The sequence below is a fragment of the Diadema antillarum genome, unplaced genomic scaffold, assembly GCF_040938485.1.
Source record: "Diadema antillarum isolate AM-2024a unplaced genomic scaffold, OU_Dant_1.0 seq00000491_RagTag, whole genome shotgun sequence".
NCBI lineage: Eukaryota > Metazoa > Echinodermata > Echinoidea > Diadematoida > Diadematidae > Diadema > Diadema antillarum.
The window spans coordinates 245,472-263,593 of record NW_027271452.1 but is presented as its reverse complement, the minus strand read 5'-3'; the positions used below and the strand labels follow the sequence as shown (position 1 = coordinate 263,593).

General features: G+C 40.3%; 1 protein-coding gene across 1 annotated transcript; it reads left to right on the top strand.

Moving 5' to 3' along the window:
* The first annotated feature begins 1,739 nt into the window (after window positions 1-1,739).
* LOC139733791 (uncharacterized) lies at window positions 1,740-17,375 on the top strand. The gene is made up of 15 exons (XM_071644595.1): window positions 1,740-1,802; window positions 3,824-4,641; window positions 4,983-5,062; window positions 5,780-5,910; window positions 6,637-6,862; window positions 7,211-7,278; window positions 8,448-8,532; window positions 8,917-9,060; window positions 10,003-10,062; window positions 10,713-10,976; window positions 11,909-12,173; window positions 12,472-12,759; window positions 14,490-14,682; window positions 15,043-15,190; window positions 16,913-17,375. The coding sequence occupies exons 2-15, from the start codon at window positions 3,863-3,865 to the stop codon at window positions 16,936-16,938; spliced, it is 2,757 nt and encodes a 918-aa protein (XP_071500696.1). The 5' UTR covers window positions 1,740-1,802; window positions 3,824-3,862; the 3' UTR covers window positions 16,939-17,375.
* Window positions 17,376-18,122: the final 747 nt, after the last annotated feature.

The following is an 18,122-nucleotide window of genomic DNA, read 5'->3' as shown; positions in this document are numbered from 1 at the left end:
TTCCGCATTGGCCACTGTGTATGAAGATATACTTCACAAATTATATATGATATTTGCACTTATTCATATAGGCATGAATTTTAGAATAAATGACATCCTCCACATCAAAGTTTTTAGAGTTGAAAATGTTCAGCATAATGATGGCTATGTAATAAAGGAAATTGGAGGGGTATTGGGAACTGAATTACCAATTCCTAGACTGCAACAGGTATTTTAAATGTCTAGGTTTTTAGCCACTTATGTGTTTTGGAAATGATTCAAAAACATATTTCTAGCATCCATGTCATATGCCATTTTAAAGAAGATAGATTGAAATTTTTAAGTCAACAAAATTTTATTTTGATGAATTACAGCTATCATTACAATGTCTTTTATCCCAAATGAAAAATGTATTATTGAAAAATACCATGATTTAAAAAAAAATCATAATATATTCATATTTTACTGTTATGTTTTCCACATTTTCCGCATAATTGTGCAGATTTGTATCTGAAGAAACCAGTACAGAAATTTCTAGGTATTTATCTTGTTTCATTGCCAAGATATTTGCATAATTGTGAAGCATGTCCGCAATGCCCATGTAAGGCCTGGATACCCTTTCTGTAGTAGGCCTACTGTGTGCAGAAACACATTAATTTTTCTGCTTTACTTTGATGAATTAGTCCAAATAAATATGTTTCAGTTAAATATCATAAGTTCTCACCAAAATACCAGTCGATATAATCATTTTCATTATTGTGATCAAAAGCACTATAGCTTTTTCTACAAAAGATATATCAAAACTTCCCTGTAATGTTACGCTCTAACTGTTGTATAACTCCAATTGCAACTAGACTTTTCATGTTTTGGTTCATTCATTTATTCATATTTTGATGATTAGATTTTGTCAACTAATGTCACCTTAAACATGGAGTAGGTAGGTTTCAAAAACAATTACAGAAGGGACTTATCGTCCCTTAGGTCTACATGTGAAACATATTTTGTATCTCAACTATACAGATCAGTTTCGTGACAACTTTTAAAACCTTTCTCATGACATTCACATTTTACAGAGTTAAATATTGCCTTTGTTTATTTGTTTGTTTTCCATAATTGACTCGTGGTGAAGCATATCTTTCGTCCAGTTGCTGTGATCAGTTCTTATTCCCAGAGGGCCACGGAGGTGGTTTATAAGAAATATTGTAACACTTCTGTGGAAAGTACTCGTGCCGAACCGCTACAGAAGTGCCTGGCCGAACGTAGCCAGACATGCGTAAAGCATGTGATGTTTTGGAGGTTATTGGTTTGTGTATTTTTATGTAGAGCAGTTCATGTACAACGTACTGTAATAGTATAAGTATGCTAATGAGAATCGTTCAGTCATATAAACCCATTCACCGTCAAGCTGCTGCATGCATCGGAACACTAAGCCACGCCCTTGTACAATTAATCGTATTTTCATTGGATAGTCAGGACGGCCCGATGAGACGCACACATGTACGCTATGTTTAGAGAGTTGTGCGAGGACAGCGAAAAATGGGCGGTCTTGTGTGTACCCGCATCAGCCGCGCCAAAATTGAACTGAAAAACGTACGCCCGTGGTTTCTGTGCTGATGCCTGGTCGATTGTGCGCGAAGCGAACTCCCAATCTTGTATCGTATGCCGTTTTCGTGTGTACGCATAGAGGGCAACAGGGGCGTATTACGTGTACGTGTGTACGTTTAGTGTGTGTGTGATTTTGTGCCATTGATCGCGATCGGCTGACTGAGCTGTGTTAGCAGAACAGAGGCAGACGCCTGGCCTTGGGTGCCTTGGAAAAAATGGTAAGTTTTTCCTGAAAGTCATTATTTGCAAATTCCTTAACAGTCAATGTATAATTTCATCATGATATCTCTTTTCACATGCAGACCCAGTTAAGAAAAAAAAAATCTTTCGACTTGAAAACCTAGCCATTTTCCAGCGACACCCCAACGCACGATCAGCAGAGAACAGAGAACAGTCGGATTCGGAATATCGACTAGGATAGGCAACGTTGGATGTTGAATTGTATGCAAAATTTACAGCACTTGCTAACTTATTCATCTAGTTTTACAATTTTCCTTCTCAGTGTTGACGACACGACAGTGACATATATGAGTCACAAAAGATATAGATTGTCTAACTCTAATTTGGAAAAGTCGTAACGTTAGACCCACTTGTCGACGTATTACATCGTGCACTGCACTGCGCCTCGGCCGTCGACGAAACGCGACGACCAACAGTTTGATATTCGTACTGCCATGTAATGTAATATTTTCCTGTCGAAATTCAGCTGCTCGTAAGAGTGCACGAAATAAGTAAAATTGTACATTCTGATACAATGAAATTTTGACACATAGATTGATTGTACTGGCATGATGCCTTTGATGATTTGGACAGGCTCTTATTTGTGGGCGTTTATATCGCGGATCGCTAACGGACTACACAGGGAAGGCGGGCGCGCGTTTTTCGGCTTGTTTGGTTCTTTGCGCGCCCTGCCTATGCCACTTGTATGGTGCTGCTGGTTCATCAACACAGCTCTACTATACTAGTAAATGGCGACCGGATGTGGGGCCTGGCTTTATTAAGCAAAGAACAATTGTGATCGCAGCCATTTGTGTTGAAATTTGAATGGTCAGACTAACTTGTGCCTTGATGGAACCATTGCCTGACCAATATACAGCTACAAGAGTTCAAAACTATTTTATTTACCCAAAGAATAAAAGAAGAAGCATCTTTCAGTCTTAGTTCAGGAGCTAAAATTTAGATGCTAATGCCAATGCAATGGCATGCAGTATAGATTATGTCCCTGTAACATGTTAGGGCCTATTGTAATTTTTCTATCACAAAACAAAACATCACCCATTCACTAGTCTAGTCAGATAATACCACTACTACAAGGTTGTTTCTCGCTCAGGAATTCAGTGTCTTGACAGTACTTCACGTCTTCACCCATTACGACATATTGATCTGTCCCGTCTCCCTCGATGGCGGTGTTTTATTTTTGTTTTTGCTTTAATTTTACTTTTGTTTGGTTTTTCATCTTTAGAATTTAAAATCTACAGGGCAGTCAAAAGGTTTTGAAAACATGTTTGTGACCTTCAAATTCATGAAATTCTTCCGTCGATGTAGGGCAATTTGTCAATCAGTTGCAATATTTGTGACCATTCTGATTTTAGCATGTTTCCACATCCACAAGAAATTTAAGGCAAACACTGACTGAATTGCAAACAATTGCAGGACCTGCCTCTGGCTTCTCCCCAGCCCCCCCCCCCCCCCCCCCCCTTAAAAAAAAAAAAAAAAAAAAAAACCTTATTAAAATACAAAGAGGAAAGATCATGATCTTGTGTATTTATTTGGCAGATAAATGATGAAGGGATGAACTCAAAATGTGTGAATGGTGTATTAATAACCTGCCCAATGTACTTGTAGTATTGTGAATAAACTTGAAATCGTAAGAAAAATACAATGTACAATTTGTAAGTGTAGAATTAATCAGAAATAAACAATTTCAGTCAAAGTTTGAAATCAGTATAGATAAAATAAGGATATCAACTGAGGTAATCATGGGCTTGTTATGTCAGCAGTGTCCACCCAATTGGATAAGCAGGGCAAAAATGTTTCAGACTGGTCAAACTTGATTCTACAACCAAAATATCTATTTAGGGAGAAATTCAAGGAATGTCTACTCACATTGTAGGCTACAAGCCCTTGGACTTTTATACCTACATAATAAATGTACCGGTACCGATATGTCATTATAGTCACATTACATTGTTTTGCACCTGTACCGGTACCTTTGCTTCTTATTTTATTTCTCCATCAGATGCATTTTCTGACTTTGTTTGACTGACCATTATTCAACATGGCTGAGTTAGCATCCAGCATGTCTGGATTCCTGCTACCAAACAACTTCCAGCCACTGGATCCAGACAGTGACAATGAGAGTGAATCCAGCGAGTACGGCAGTGGAGTCAAGATACCGTTCTCAGGATCCCAAGGGTCATCCAGCAGCAATCATACTGTGGACATTATGACCTGCAGCCCAAAGGTCAAAGATGAGACTGTGCCCTCAGAGAGAGTGGGCAAGATAGATGACAGCTGGAACCAAGACTCTAGGAATTCAACAAGTGATTCCTGCTACACGCCAAACACATCAGCATTCACAAGTGACCTGGGCTCAAGTGGGGGCTTCTCATCAGTGGATTTGAGTTTAGATTCATCAGACACTCTGGGCCAGAGCTCAAACTGTGACAACTCATTTAGAACTCCATGCAGCAGTGGACAACACTTTGATGAGTCCTGCAAACGAGCCCTGCAGCCCATCACGCCAACAAAGCCGACCGACGGCGATTTCCAGAATGGTCCGCTCACACCAACAGCAAACCTGAAGATGCTGCTAAGTGCAGCATCGCCAGAGATTCGGAACATGGAGAACAAGAAGAAAAAAGCCCGCCTCTTTGAAGGGTTGGTAGAAGTGGCCTCGCAAGGAGCAGTACCGCCGAGCATTGGTAGTGATGCATCAACAGGGGAAAACGTGACACAGCTAGGGTTGCTGAATTCATCACAGGAAGAAAGTGGAGTAGATGATTCAGAGAAGGCAAACAACAGAAAATCTAAGTCACTTGGACTGCTCTGCCAAAAGTAAGAGAGATGCTTAATTTCAATATTTATGAATTTTACCATGCCTGTATGTACACTGTACTTACGTGCTCTAATGTGGATGTAGGTCAAAGAAAATGATGAATAGCTTATGGGTAGATGATGTAAATTCAAACAAAGACCACATTCGCCTTGTGTCTGTTTTGAGTTCTTGTGTGTAATCCAGTCGTTGATAGCTTACGGTAAAATGAAATATATAACTGTTGTCACTTCGAAAAAAGGTAGATAGAGTTCCTGTTGCTTAAATCCAGTTGCAGAATCAAAGTAATATTACACACTGTACAGATGTACTCTGTGTATTGATACTGTTTGCTTTCTTCCAGATTCCTGACAAAATATCCAGATTATCCAGAGGATGGAAAGGCCATGGACATTTCTCTGGATCAAATCTCAAAAGATCTGAGTAAGTGGTCTGAAAGATACACCATCATGTCATAATATGAGAGTTAACATTGTCATGGGCTTTCCTCATCCAGGGGCATAGTTGGACAGTGCTGATGGCAAAAGGAGAGAAAATCTGAAAAAAAACCCCAACTTTTGGCTATTTTGAAATTTGAATGGCATTTCAAATCTCACTGATGGGACAAAATTGTAATGAAATTTTTCTGTGTGAAAAAAAGTTATGTTCTCATTGTTTAAACAGGAACCAGTTGTGCTCCATACCTCATTTTTTATTCTTTTTAAGTTAAAAAAAAAAAATCGTTAAGGACATGTCGCATGTTGCACAATAAAGACAGCATCTCAACAATTTTAATTGAAGTTGTGTTGGTTTACCATGAAATGTTTTTCTTTAAATACTCATATATGTATATATTTTTGTTAAGAGCCTGGAATTCTCTAGCAGTTGCATCGACAAATAAGTCAATCCTTGTTGAATCATCACATGAATGTTGAGAGTAATGTCTCACTGTAGGGTAAGCCCTATGAATGGGCATTAGCTTGCTAAGAGTATGTAATTGTAATTGCTCAAATAATATGCAGGCATGTGGGAGAAATCTAGTTTATGTGCTGATATGCTTTGTATACTTACTTTGTATTGGATGGTATTCATTTCCAACATGGATCAGGATTTTGACCTTATAAAATACAATGCACTTTGCCTGTTCCTTTCTTTCTTTAGATGTTGAGAGGAGGAGAATCTATGACATTGTCAATGTCCTTGAGAGTGTGGAGATGGTCAGTAGGAGAGCTAAGAACCGATACCTTTGGCACGGCAGGACGAGAATTCACAGCACGCTGGCCAAACTCAAGGTAGGGTGCCAGAATCTATTCATTGGCCCAAATTCACAAAGGTGGTACAATTGAAACCATGGTTTAAACCACGGACAATTTGTATGGAGCACCAAATGTCACATGGCCTATTTCATTACAAAATAAGTCATTTCGCCAACGAAATGACCATTTCGTTGACAAAATGTTCATTGTAGGCCATGCGAAACTTGGCGCTCCATACAAATTGTCCATGGTTTAAACCATGGTTTCAATTGTACCACCATTGTGAATTTGGGCCATTGAGTTTAATTTTATTTTGTTACAATGTATCTTCTCAAATTTTGTCTTATTGCCGTATCATTCTGTGTTTGCTTGATTCTTTGAGAATCTTCAGTGTACCAATCCTTTGAAACTCAATAGTTTCCAACCTCATACAAGGGCAGGGTGTTAATTGTGTCCCATGCAAGCAGTCGTGTGGTTATTAGTGTCATTTTATTATTTCAGTCCCATTTAATTTCTCAAGACAGTGCAAAGAATAATTAAGAAAGTATCAGTTGACATATTCAGTATGGGTTCACTTTGTCTAATGTGGTCAGACTGTATCGACAATGCGCAGTGTATCTCCCATGTATATGATTTTTTTTTACTATTATTATTATGGTCAAGACAGTGAAGGTAAATATAATTCATGAGAAGCTATTGTTGACTCGTAGTTGGTTGGTTGAATGTAGTCATTATGTATCGACCATCTCCTTCAATGTCCAGTGTCTTGGTCAGCGGCAGAGGTTTGCAGAGCAGCTGGCTCACCTGCATCGTCTTGATGAAGGCTATTTGCTGTCCGACGAGAACGTGTCACCAACATTTAGTGACGATAGGATGTATCCTACCCTGGCAAAACTGCCGTTCCAGGATCTGAGCAACATCCAGGTGCCGCTGAAGTCACCGACAGAGGCGGAGATGAGGAGAGACGGTCAAGAAAACTGGGAAGACGGTGAGTGGCAGCTATGTAGACTGGATTGATTGTGTGTAGTTTATCGAGTTAAGTTCAGATGAGAAAATAATGCAAGCTTCCCTTTTTTTGTGTAATGAAAAATATTAGCATCAATACCAACACTCATATTCATGACATGAATATTTCTTGGCACACAATTTCATGAGCTACCTTCTATAATTTTAGAAAAATGTTTCTACTAGTTCGAGAAAATGAAGGAGTGTAAATAACATACAGTACCATTTTATTTCATATTTCTCGGTTCGTTATTACATGAGTATACTTATGATTATTTCATTTTGCTCTCATTTGCTTCAAATCATATTTCCATCCATCATTTGATACTAGATACAAAGAAAGACAAGACACTAGGAGTGATGAGCCAAAAGTTTATTATGCTGTTTCTTGTCTGCAAGGTAAGTAAATGCCTATCCTATCAAACATTTGTATTGTACCGATAATATCTTTCCCTCTGTATCCAGAACAATTGTTTGACTTTTTTTAGCTTTAACTTCGTTAAAGGAAGCATTTGACTCCATCATGCTTGGAGCATGGATAAGTTGTGACAAGGCATGTTGCTAAAAGTCGTTAATAAAGATAAAGTGTCCATTTTATTGAATATCCATGATGACTATTGGAGGATTGGGTGTTAGATTGCCTATCCTCATTGATAACTAGTATTTTGTCCCATTGGATTTGATAATGAAAAGTATTTACTGTCTTCTGATGTTGTTTGCTGCAGTTTCAAATGTCTCAAACTGTTATTTGGTCAATTCCATTGTGACTTATGGGACAAAGTGACAATTTTAGGCAATTTCAAACCAGTATTTTGAGAAAATAGTTGCATCAAATGCATTTTTCTCAGTTCATGGTTAGATCCATCATATCACAGTTTATGAAAACACCATACTCAATTTGAAAAGTATCATTGCATTACGTACAGCAACGAAAAATTGCTGTTGTGACTTATGGGACATTTGAGGACCACCGTTTTTCACATGGGAAAGTAAGATCTGAAATATTCTTACACACAGAGTCTCTGGAAAGATATTTTCTTTCCTGAATGTAGCAAAGGGTTGGTGCTTACCCTGAGCCAAGTGGTATGAATATCTACTCATTGGTACAGTAGCAGGATAGCGAAAACCAGTGTGACTGATGGGACACAAAAACGTGACTTATGGGACGCTATCAACTACCACATTTTGAGATTGAGAGAATAATATTTACTGATGCCGGAACAAGTTCTAGAACATCATAAAACCAATCTATAACCAAAGAACATTCAGAAAATAAGCCATCTGAGAATTACACAAGCTGTATTATGGTCATAATAGTGTATCGGAAATGATACATAAATTCTGCAAAAATTGGCAATTTTCATGAAAAATGAAGGTTTTTCGGACATAACTCCACTCCACATTCACCGATGTTCACAAATGAGGTATCAAAATATTCGTTGTGAAAGGCTGCTTTGAGTAAACAATACCAGATCATCTAATTAAGCTTCATTAATCATCTATACTCAATAGTTTGATTTTCATAAAATGCAACCTTTCCGTGGAATTGACCATTTTCTGTTTTGCAGGATCGTGTCATCTCCCTCGATGTTGCTGCCAGGATTCTGAAAGGAGACCAGAATTATCAAATGGGAGAAAGCGCCAAGTTCAAAAGTAAGGCCAAGAGTGGTAACATTGCAAGTGTGGTCTATTTAGATTACATGAATTGTAACTAAGCTCGATATATAATGCATTTTCAAATTTCCTGTTAATAAGATTTGCAAAATCCATTCCAAGTCCGTTCAGTTCATCATGTGCGGTGTGTACAGGCTGTCAAACAGGACCTCCAAGAATTCAACCGCAGAAGAAGTACTTGTAATGTAGGGGAAAAGATCAAACAGAAAGGTCTAGTACAGGCCTGTTTCTTTTCTTCCTTCTTTCTGTAAAGATAAGAAATATGAAATGGGCAGGTAGTAATTAATCGTGTCTCTTGTTAGTCATCTATGATCTAGTTTGTAGCCTCACTGGTGTAATTCTAATTCTATTCTTCCCATACAGCTAAAGTCCGCCGTCTCTATGACATCGCCAACATCCTGACCAGCTTGAAGCTCATTGACAAAATCCACCTGTCGGAGGGGCGTGGCCGCAAACCTGCCTTCAGATGGATTGGGCCTGATCCTGATACCAGCCACGTAGATCTGAGTGAGTACCAATGTTACCGCAGAGAGTTCATGGATAAAGAATGAAATAAGTCGCATAATCAAGTGTGAAACAGTCTGTGTGAAATTTCATGAGCCATTATGACTTCTATGAATTTACATTGATGAGTGACCCTTCCCACATTTTTAAACTCATCATCAACAATGAGCTTAACATAGTGGCAACATGTTTCGGCTTTCAAATAGTAAGTTTGTAAGGCAGATTTTAAAGATAAACAAGAAGGTAACCATAGACCTTTACCAAAATGGTATTTGACCTTACGAGTAAAGGAGAATGACCCCATGAAATAAGGCACCAAGCAACTGAGACCTTGAGGTATGCAAAAAAATTTTAAATGTTTTTCAAATCTGCATGACTTACTAACATTCAAACTGTCATATTGTTTATCATACTTAACTAGAGTCACTCTCAGATCCCCGCTTTGATATCACCAGTTTCTTTCCATGTAAATCTGCTTGAGGAAGACTGTCTCAAAATGCTACGTAATGTGTGTTGTTTTCACACCAAGCAATTTTGTGAATGTCGGGTGTTTGAGGTTCTCTTGTCATAGAATCCTGAACTGGAGGAAGTAAGAATACCACAGTCCCTACAAGTTGATGACCAGGATGATCAAATCTCATTTGCTCATATCTCAGTTTGACTAGACAAGTTAGAAAAGCACAATGGCATCACAAGTTGAAAATGGGGACTCTCTCAAGTTGGTACTGTCACTGAAAGTTAACTTATCCAGTACATGTTTACCTGCTCCATTTGTCATTGGAAATTTTGTATTTGATTTTCACTGCCAGTAGTCTGTCTCACTTGTATACTACTTTGAGAGACTTATATAGAAAAGTATCTGTGAAAACAGAAGAGAAAAGACTCAAAACAGCGCTTATTATCATGTTACATTTTCCTGTCTACACTCGTCAAACTTGCCCACAGGTGAACTTCCAAGCGGCAGCAAACCTACACAGAAACATTCCTACTTCCCTCTGCCACCAGGTCAGTTTGAAGCTTTTAATCATTTCCTTTCATATTCTGAGTCTAGGAAAGAGATACTTTCATGAGGATCTGATCATTTCATTGCTGCCAGCTTCACTAACTTGTAATTTAACATTTATTGATTTGTTTTTTCGTGATTTTAGAGTTCTCTCTTTTTATGGGATTATTGCTGATGCACAGGTCATTAAATCATGACCAATTTGAGTAAGTGTGTGAGATGAAAGAATAAAAAATAACTGCAGTCCGTTCAGTGATTCAATTTTTTGTTTCAAGTAAATTGCTGGTAAGAAATGATGCCTGGGAGAGAAAAGTGATACAAATCAGTCCTGACATATCAAATTTACAACAAAGTTTAGATGACGTAAGTGGTTGTGATAAGCCAGTATGACATGATTTATTGTAAAACTTCTGCATACATCTGCCGAAATCAAATCAGTTGAACAGATGACCGCTGTCATTAGTGCCTTGTTCATCACAAACCAATGACTTCAAGCCTGAAGTCTTTCTGATTCACGCATGCCTCTGTAAACAGTATTTAATGGTTTGATTGTTAGTGTCAGTATTGGTGCCTGTTTAATTCACTTCTTAATTTTACTCTTAAGAGTGTCACGTATATGATCCTAATTTCTGTTTACACATGATAATGACAGTGACAGCTGAGGCGTGGTCAAGTCATCCCACCCACAAACAGACTTCAGCCATGAAGAAGCTCCCACTCGGGAAGTTAGGGCCGGGGAAGTCCCGCCTCAACTGGAGCCGCAACGCCTCCTTCAGTGCCATCTGCGAGGTGGCCGAACAGGAGCGCCGCAAGTACTCCTCTGCCCCCAACAGCCCAGTCAAAGTGGAGAAGGAGGAAGAGGGACAGGAAGCTGGAGGGAGCAGTCCGTCTCTGGAAAACAGTGGCAAGAAGAAAGGTATATGTCTTCTATAGAGAGTCTGGTAGAGCTGGTAGTCAAAACTCTCAAGCATGAAAGAGAAGGACTTAAGGCCCCGTCACACTACAGCGAATGCCCAACGAATGCCCAACGTATGTCCAATAAATTTGAAAATGTGAAGATATATTAACATCCATTGGTAATACTAGAATAGTTCATAACATGCTTGGCGTTCTTTGTATTCATTAGCTATTCGTCGGGATTCGCAGAGATACGCTGGAGCAGATTTTATTTTTTAAACATGTCCAAAATCTCCAGCGTATCTCTGCGAATCCCTATGAATAGCTAATGAATTCAAAGAACGTCAGACATGCAAACTGTCTTCACATTCTCGAATTCGTTGGGCTTTCGCTTGGCATTCGTTGGGCATTCGCTGTAGTGTGACGGGGCCTTTAGTTCGGGTTAGAAAAAAGGAGGGTTGAACCATGATGCCTTGGATGCATTTTAAGGAAAGAGGATGAAATCCTTTTAGACAGACACAGTCATGCACAGAGGAGGGTACATCATACTTACCACCCCCCCCCCCCCAAAGGGGGGGAAAAAAAATCTATGTAGTTAGCAAGTGTGACTGAAAAAATATCACTTGTCTGTCATAGACCCTACAGTATTTTCCAAATATATCAACAACCAAGCCCTTTATGAGCAGAGCAATATTTGACTGACTGGTAGTCAGTCACAATGAAATCAGAAAAAAATAATGGAAGGGTTCAGGCATTTTGTTGTCAGATCTGAATGTTGTATTCAAGCTATTAGAATTTTGGGTTGGAACATAATATGTACTAACTTGCTTGTCACTTGACCCGTATTGCAAAGCAAAGATATCACAGCATACAGATCTGCAATTGCATTCATATGGAAGGTAGCTCCTGGGGAAATTGTAAGTTGTGTAATGTGTTCCATTTACTTGACAGAGAGAGCATTTCTCAAAGAGTTTGAGGCTCTGCGCAACAAGTATCCATCCTGCGTCTCCAGACTCTTCTCTGCCTGTGGCGGTGCCCCTGAGCAGCCCACTGCCAGCCCAACTTCCTCCCCAGTGGACCACCTGGTCCACCAGAGTCCCACAGACTGCCGCGTTCCCAGGCTAACCCACATGGAGGTGACAAGTCCCGGCGCCCTGGGGGCCCAGACCGGCAGCGGAGGAGTGGGGAAGCCCCAAAAAGTTGTTTATGTGCAGAGGTGAGTTGATAGGCTTTGGAATTTAAAGTCTGAGGCAAAACATGCAGTAACACACTTGTAGGTACATGCACATTGATGTTTTCAGCTATTAGTTCATGTTGAATGTGCCATATGTATGTATGTGCAGCTGTATCTATTTTGTGTGTACAAGTTGTATGTTTGTATGTTTTTGGATGTGTGTGTTTGTGTGTGTGTTTTTAAGATTCATATTCTGTAGTACATATGTATTGTTTGCTGTTTCACCTCAAAAAATTTCTGGGATTTGGATTGCTCCATTTTTTCCCCACCTTTCATGCAGATTTGTGCCCCTGCTAAATGCAAACACCATTGCAGCAGTGCAAGCCAGCACCGTGGCCCAGAGCACTAGTCAGACTACTGCCAGCAGCACCATTGTGGCAGGGCACCGGACCACCGTGGTGACCAACCCTGCCCTGGTCAGTTCACAGAGTCCAGTCATGCTACAGACTGCCCCTGGATCGGTCAACCACCTCCTGCCCCTCAGCAATGGCGGCTGGGTGCAGCTTCCACAGGCTAACGGAACAGTGCCCAGAAACATTGTTAATCTGCAGCATCACGGGAACTTAAGGTGCACCAGTGTTTCTTTATGAGACATTCTCTACCACAAAGTTGTTGTATCACATGCCAGTATGTATAGAATTTAGTTGATGAGCAGATATCGTGTCAAGAGCTTATGTAATGATGAACCTCTATGCAAATCTAAAGAGAATTACAATTTTTATATACACTGTATCATGCTAATCAGGGATTTGGTTAGACCCCAGCTTGTTTCTATTATCAGTGACTTCAGCTCGAATCCGGCCTCCCTGCCTTTACGTGGGTGTTTTGGTATAAGCATGAACCTGTGACGATGTGGCTTTTTAGACTCCACCCACTGACTATCCCAAATATCCTAACCCCCCTAACCCCGTAAAGTTCCGTGTATAAGACGCACTATTTTTTCGTCGGAAAACATTGAAAATCGGGGGTGCGTCGTATACACGGGTACAGTCGAATCACAGAAAAAAATCTGTCATGTACACCCAATTTTATAAGGTCACCTTGGGGCCATGTATGCCCATTGACGTTTGGAAGGTAAAGCAATCACTAGAACTTACGGATAAATGAGCGATCTTTCAATCTGGACACACACAAAAGCTGCAAATACGGGATAAACTTACATCAGCCTTGGGCAGTAACGATGTATCAATCTGGCCAATAGACAACAGCTGTAACAACACTGCTACCGATATATCATTACCAAGCTACCAACAGCCGACCTAGTAGCTGAAATACGCGATGTACAGGTATCATTACTAAATTACCGATACCGTAAAACTTATCAATTACTAGTATCAATATGGCCATAGACAAAAGCTGTAAAATATGGAGTAGAATCGACACTATTGTCACCGTATATGAACGATGTGTGAAGCATGCATGCATATCCATGGCATTCGTTTGCATGCTCTTCACGAGGCCAGGTAGGATAGCATAGCTACACTGTGGCTAGCTAGCTAGCTAGCAAGCCTTGTGCAAAGGCAGCAGCTGCAGAGAGGCTCTTGCAATGGACTCGCGTCGTGCACACAGCGATCGGATCGGAGCGCGCTTGCCCGTTGCGCGCTGTATGTGCAAGTCCATTTCTCTCTGTGTGCGTGAGCTGAAATTATAGGGAGCTGCCTTTTGCAAAAGGCTAGCACTGTGCATACAATCATGGTACAAGAGACACACATGTTACTGGTAATCCCTCCGGGCGAAACAACAGTGAGTGTAATTACCGTACGCACCGTACGTCTCGCCATAGGATCCCTCTGCTACACTTGTTGATGTTTTTCTTATTTTTCGTAATGAACCTTCCAGTCTGACATGCGTCAATATGCGAGACACCCTCTGCTACAGCTGTAGCAAAGATCGTACTGTACACTCGAGTACGATATGATACACGTTCCACGATTGAAAGGCGAAACAATAGCAAGTGAGTACCGAGACAAGTCTCGCATTTGGCGTCTTCCATATTTTGCCGATGTCCTATGAATACCGTTAAAAGAAAGCATAAAAGGAAACGAAAACTAGAGCAAATACATGCTGCATTCTAAGGAAATTTTGAGCTGAAATAGTATGTATGACGCAATATTTGCGTGGAAATTTTCGTGTTTTTTTTTTTTTTTTAAATTTTAGGTCCAAAAGTAGGGGTGCGTCTTATACACGGAACTTTACGGTATGTGCAGGTAATGCACATTTGTAATGATTTTCTACCTGATTCATGTTGCATGTGAATATTATCTAACTCACTGATATTGTACGTATTCTCACACACAGCTCGGCTGTGAAGTCCGGTGAGATGAATGGTCAAGTGGCAGTGACCACATCGCCCCCACTGACCACCAGTCCTGGAGTGACCATCGTCCGTCGCAGCAAGCGGCAGGTCAAGCTGACCATGGACAACGAGTATGAGTACCAGCCGCTGGTGAAGAAGCTGAAAGTGGAAGAAACTGACACATCCAACTCTCAGGTAAATCTGTGGCTGTCGAGAGGAGAGACTTATGCCATTCATTGAGTTTGCTTAAGTCTGAAAGCTTGATTGGTTTCAAACTGAACAGCCATCCTGCTAGAGGGTGAAACCAATTCTGTAAGAATCTTGGACCATACTCATAAACGAGAGGAGCATAATAGAGACTGTTAGACACCTAGATAAATGCCACTTTGTTTTAATAGCAAAAATATTTATATTTGCTTGGAGAAATGTAAAAGGACACTTTTCAGTGTCATCTCATAGCTTGAAGAGAAGATGGGTACAGGTTATAAATGTTGTCTGCCAATTTATGCCTTACAGTAAATTTATAACCTGAACTGTCTTTCGGCTGTCCCCCAGACTGCTGATGGAGAACCATGCAACGAAGAGCCCATCAGGAAACCAACAGTGGTTGTAACCCACCAAGTGGCCCTTTCTTCTGCTTCGGCTCCCCCACCACACCCCAAACCAGACACCCAGCACACAGCACTCCCCACCTCAGCTACAGGTCAGTACCATCACCTCCCAAATTGTGTTGCCACTACATGGACAGTGAGGGCAATTAAAAGATTTACCTTCACACCTTCTGTAGTTAGTTTTACTGTATTTACTACTTCCAGTCTAGCTGCAGATTTTCTTGAATGATGGCACTTTATTCCATTTATGCCAGGGATCTATGAATTTATTTGAAATGCACTCTTTACCACCTGTGTAAAATCAAGTTGTGGTAACAGGAAACCCTATTATAACAATGTTGACATATGTGAAATGATGCACCAACATTAAAGTTAGTGTATGGCAAAGTTGTTTCTCTAGTGCCTCAACCAATTAGTCCAAGAAGCACCACCTTGCAGTACATCTCTCCTTGAGGTGTGTTATATGTGTGTGTGGGTTTTTTTTTAATTGCTGTATTTTTACATATAACCCAAATGTAATTCAAAAAGGTTAGTGTGTTCACTGTACATGTTTATATCTGTGTTTGTCACTTTTTTGCTTACCATGTTTTCTTGATGACATGTGGCTAAGTGAAGTGTATCAATTTTCTTCCAAAGCAGGATGTAGGGACACATCTCATAAACAGGTATAAAGCCAAAGTAAATTTGTGTTTGGATTTGACTAAATTCGTTTCATTTTAATTTCTTTTACCTGCATAGTTATGTCTGAGTTCTTCTCTTTTCAAAAAGTAGGAGATTTCCATGTGAATATTCAAGTAGTTACATCCAAGTGTTCTTATGATGCCAATACTTTTACATGAGGTGTGTAGAATGCAAACAGCTCCTGCCACTGACAGAATGAATTCTCCCATTGAAGTTTGAATTTCTGCCAACACCAGCACAAGGATGTACAAGTTACATTTGCTGGAGTTGCTAATTTTTACCATCCAATTACTGTTTAAGTTTAAGATTCTCACAACATAACAGCTGACATGTGAAGCCAGCAAGAAATATTTAGCATGACAAAGATAATGAAAGTGAAACAAAACAAAAATTGAAAAACACAAAACTGCCCAAAGAGCAGAACACCAAAAAATTTCAGGAGTATTTCAGTTTGGTGGCATCACATGAAAATGAGTTGTGAATTAGTTGAATTAGCCTTAATGTAGATTTGTAACTTCTTCTATGGCCAATTCATAGTTGTGCACATTGTTCTAGTTGGCAAATATGACAGACCATTGTTATTATGTTAGTGTTTGAATGGACTAGGAAATAATACTTGTTTTGACCAACATGTTAATTTGCTGCATTTTATATGTTTCATTATATCTTTGATTTGGTTTTGACTAGTTCAATGATTTTACTTTTGTATTTTTTTGTTTTGTTTTTCTTTTCTAATTTGGAAAGTGTGTTATCATTCCATGTTAATTCTGTTTCATTTCAAGATCATATCTTTCCTCATTTTGGACCAAATTGACTAGTTGGTTGTTTGGTATGTTAAAAATAGAAATCTTCATCTTTTAGAATTCCTTAAACGACATTGAAATGATTGTGCATGGATATTCAGACTTGTCTTTTTACAAATTTCAAAATGCCTAGATTCTTATGAAAATGTTACCCACTGATCTTTAACTGGACGAGCTATGATTATAAGATCTATAAGTCACAGATAAAAGTAATTGAAGTTGCCTTCCTTTCAGGCCCTTCAAAGTGCCTTGGAAGTGAAAATTCCTACCCATAAAAGTTTGAGCCTGTCATATTAATCATTAATCATCTTCCTCTTTATCTTACATCAGATGGAAACACCGGTAGTCAGGAATGAAGCCAAACACCGAACAGAAGCCCTCAGACATGTAAAGCGTCGCCTCACCATTGACTTGGAGAGCGTACCAGCTGTACACGATGCTCTGATGCCCAAGAAACCATCCAACAAAAAGAAAGAGAACTCCAGGGGCAAAATGCCCAGGTGTCGGTCCCTCCCAGAGTTCAGTGGTAAGAAAAATTTTATCCCGTTAGAGTCTGGAAAGGCACCTGAGACCATGAAAATATCCAGTCAGCTGTGTGAAATCGCATCAAAATATTTGACTGAAGCTGAAGAAAGCAATGCATTGTCTGTTGCGAAAGAGCATAACTACAGCTACCAGAGAGTGAAGATGACTTTTGGTGGCAAATTAGGTAGCCTTGAGAAAAGCTGTGAGAGTCCTCCTGTACTAAGGAGAGGAGAGGGTACCACCAACACAGCTGGAGCAACAGAGTCAAGTGAAGAGAACAAACCATGTGTCTTGGAAAAACATGCCGTTGATCAGAGCATGGCCCAAGGAGCACATGTGAAAAATGTCCAAACAGGTAAACGACCTGCATATCACAAAGCGGAGCAAAATGGCCAGGAATCGAGCAAGAGTACAGAGTTGGAAGAGTATTGGTTGTCTGCGAGCTATCCCCCTCCTTCCCTGTCGGCTTTTCCAACCTTACTTCAAGGTCGAAGCAGCGTGAGCACTCCTCACCTCTTGCCGAGCAGGTCCAGCTCTATAGGCAGCATCGGGGAACTTGATCGGTGGCTGTTTCCTGGTGATACTGAGTCACCCAGCCTCGCTGCTGACCACGTTATCAAGACAGTGGCTACACCAAAGGGTCTGTCACCCGATGAAGTGACTCCACCTATCATATCGTCTTGCTCTTCTCCCCCTAAGCTCACCACTCAGGCTAGCCCAGCTTGCCAGGCAGTGGTATCCCCCCAGCCTCTCCTCCCTCATTCAGCTCAGCAGCTGTATGAATCCAGAATGATGAACCTTTCAGATGGCAGCCCCGCATTCGTCCAGGAACCTCTGCTAACCAGCACACCCAAATATCCCAAGTCTCAGAGACCTCCCACTGGTATTGCTGAGAGCCTTCCCAATTCCTCTGAATGCCAATCTGCTGACAACTCTGTGCCAGTCACCCAACTGGAGTCTATCAGTGAGGATCTTGGTAAGATAAAGCCCATTGATGAAGGTCCCGAGCAGCAAC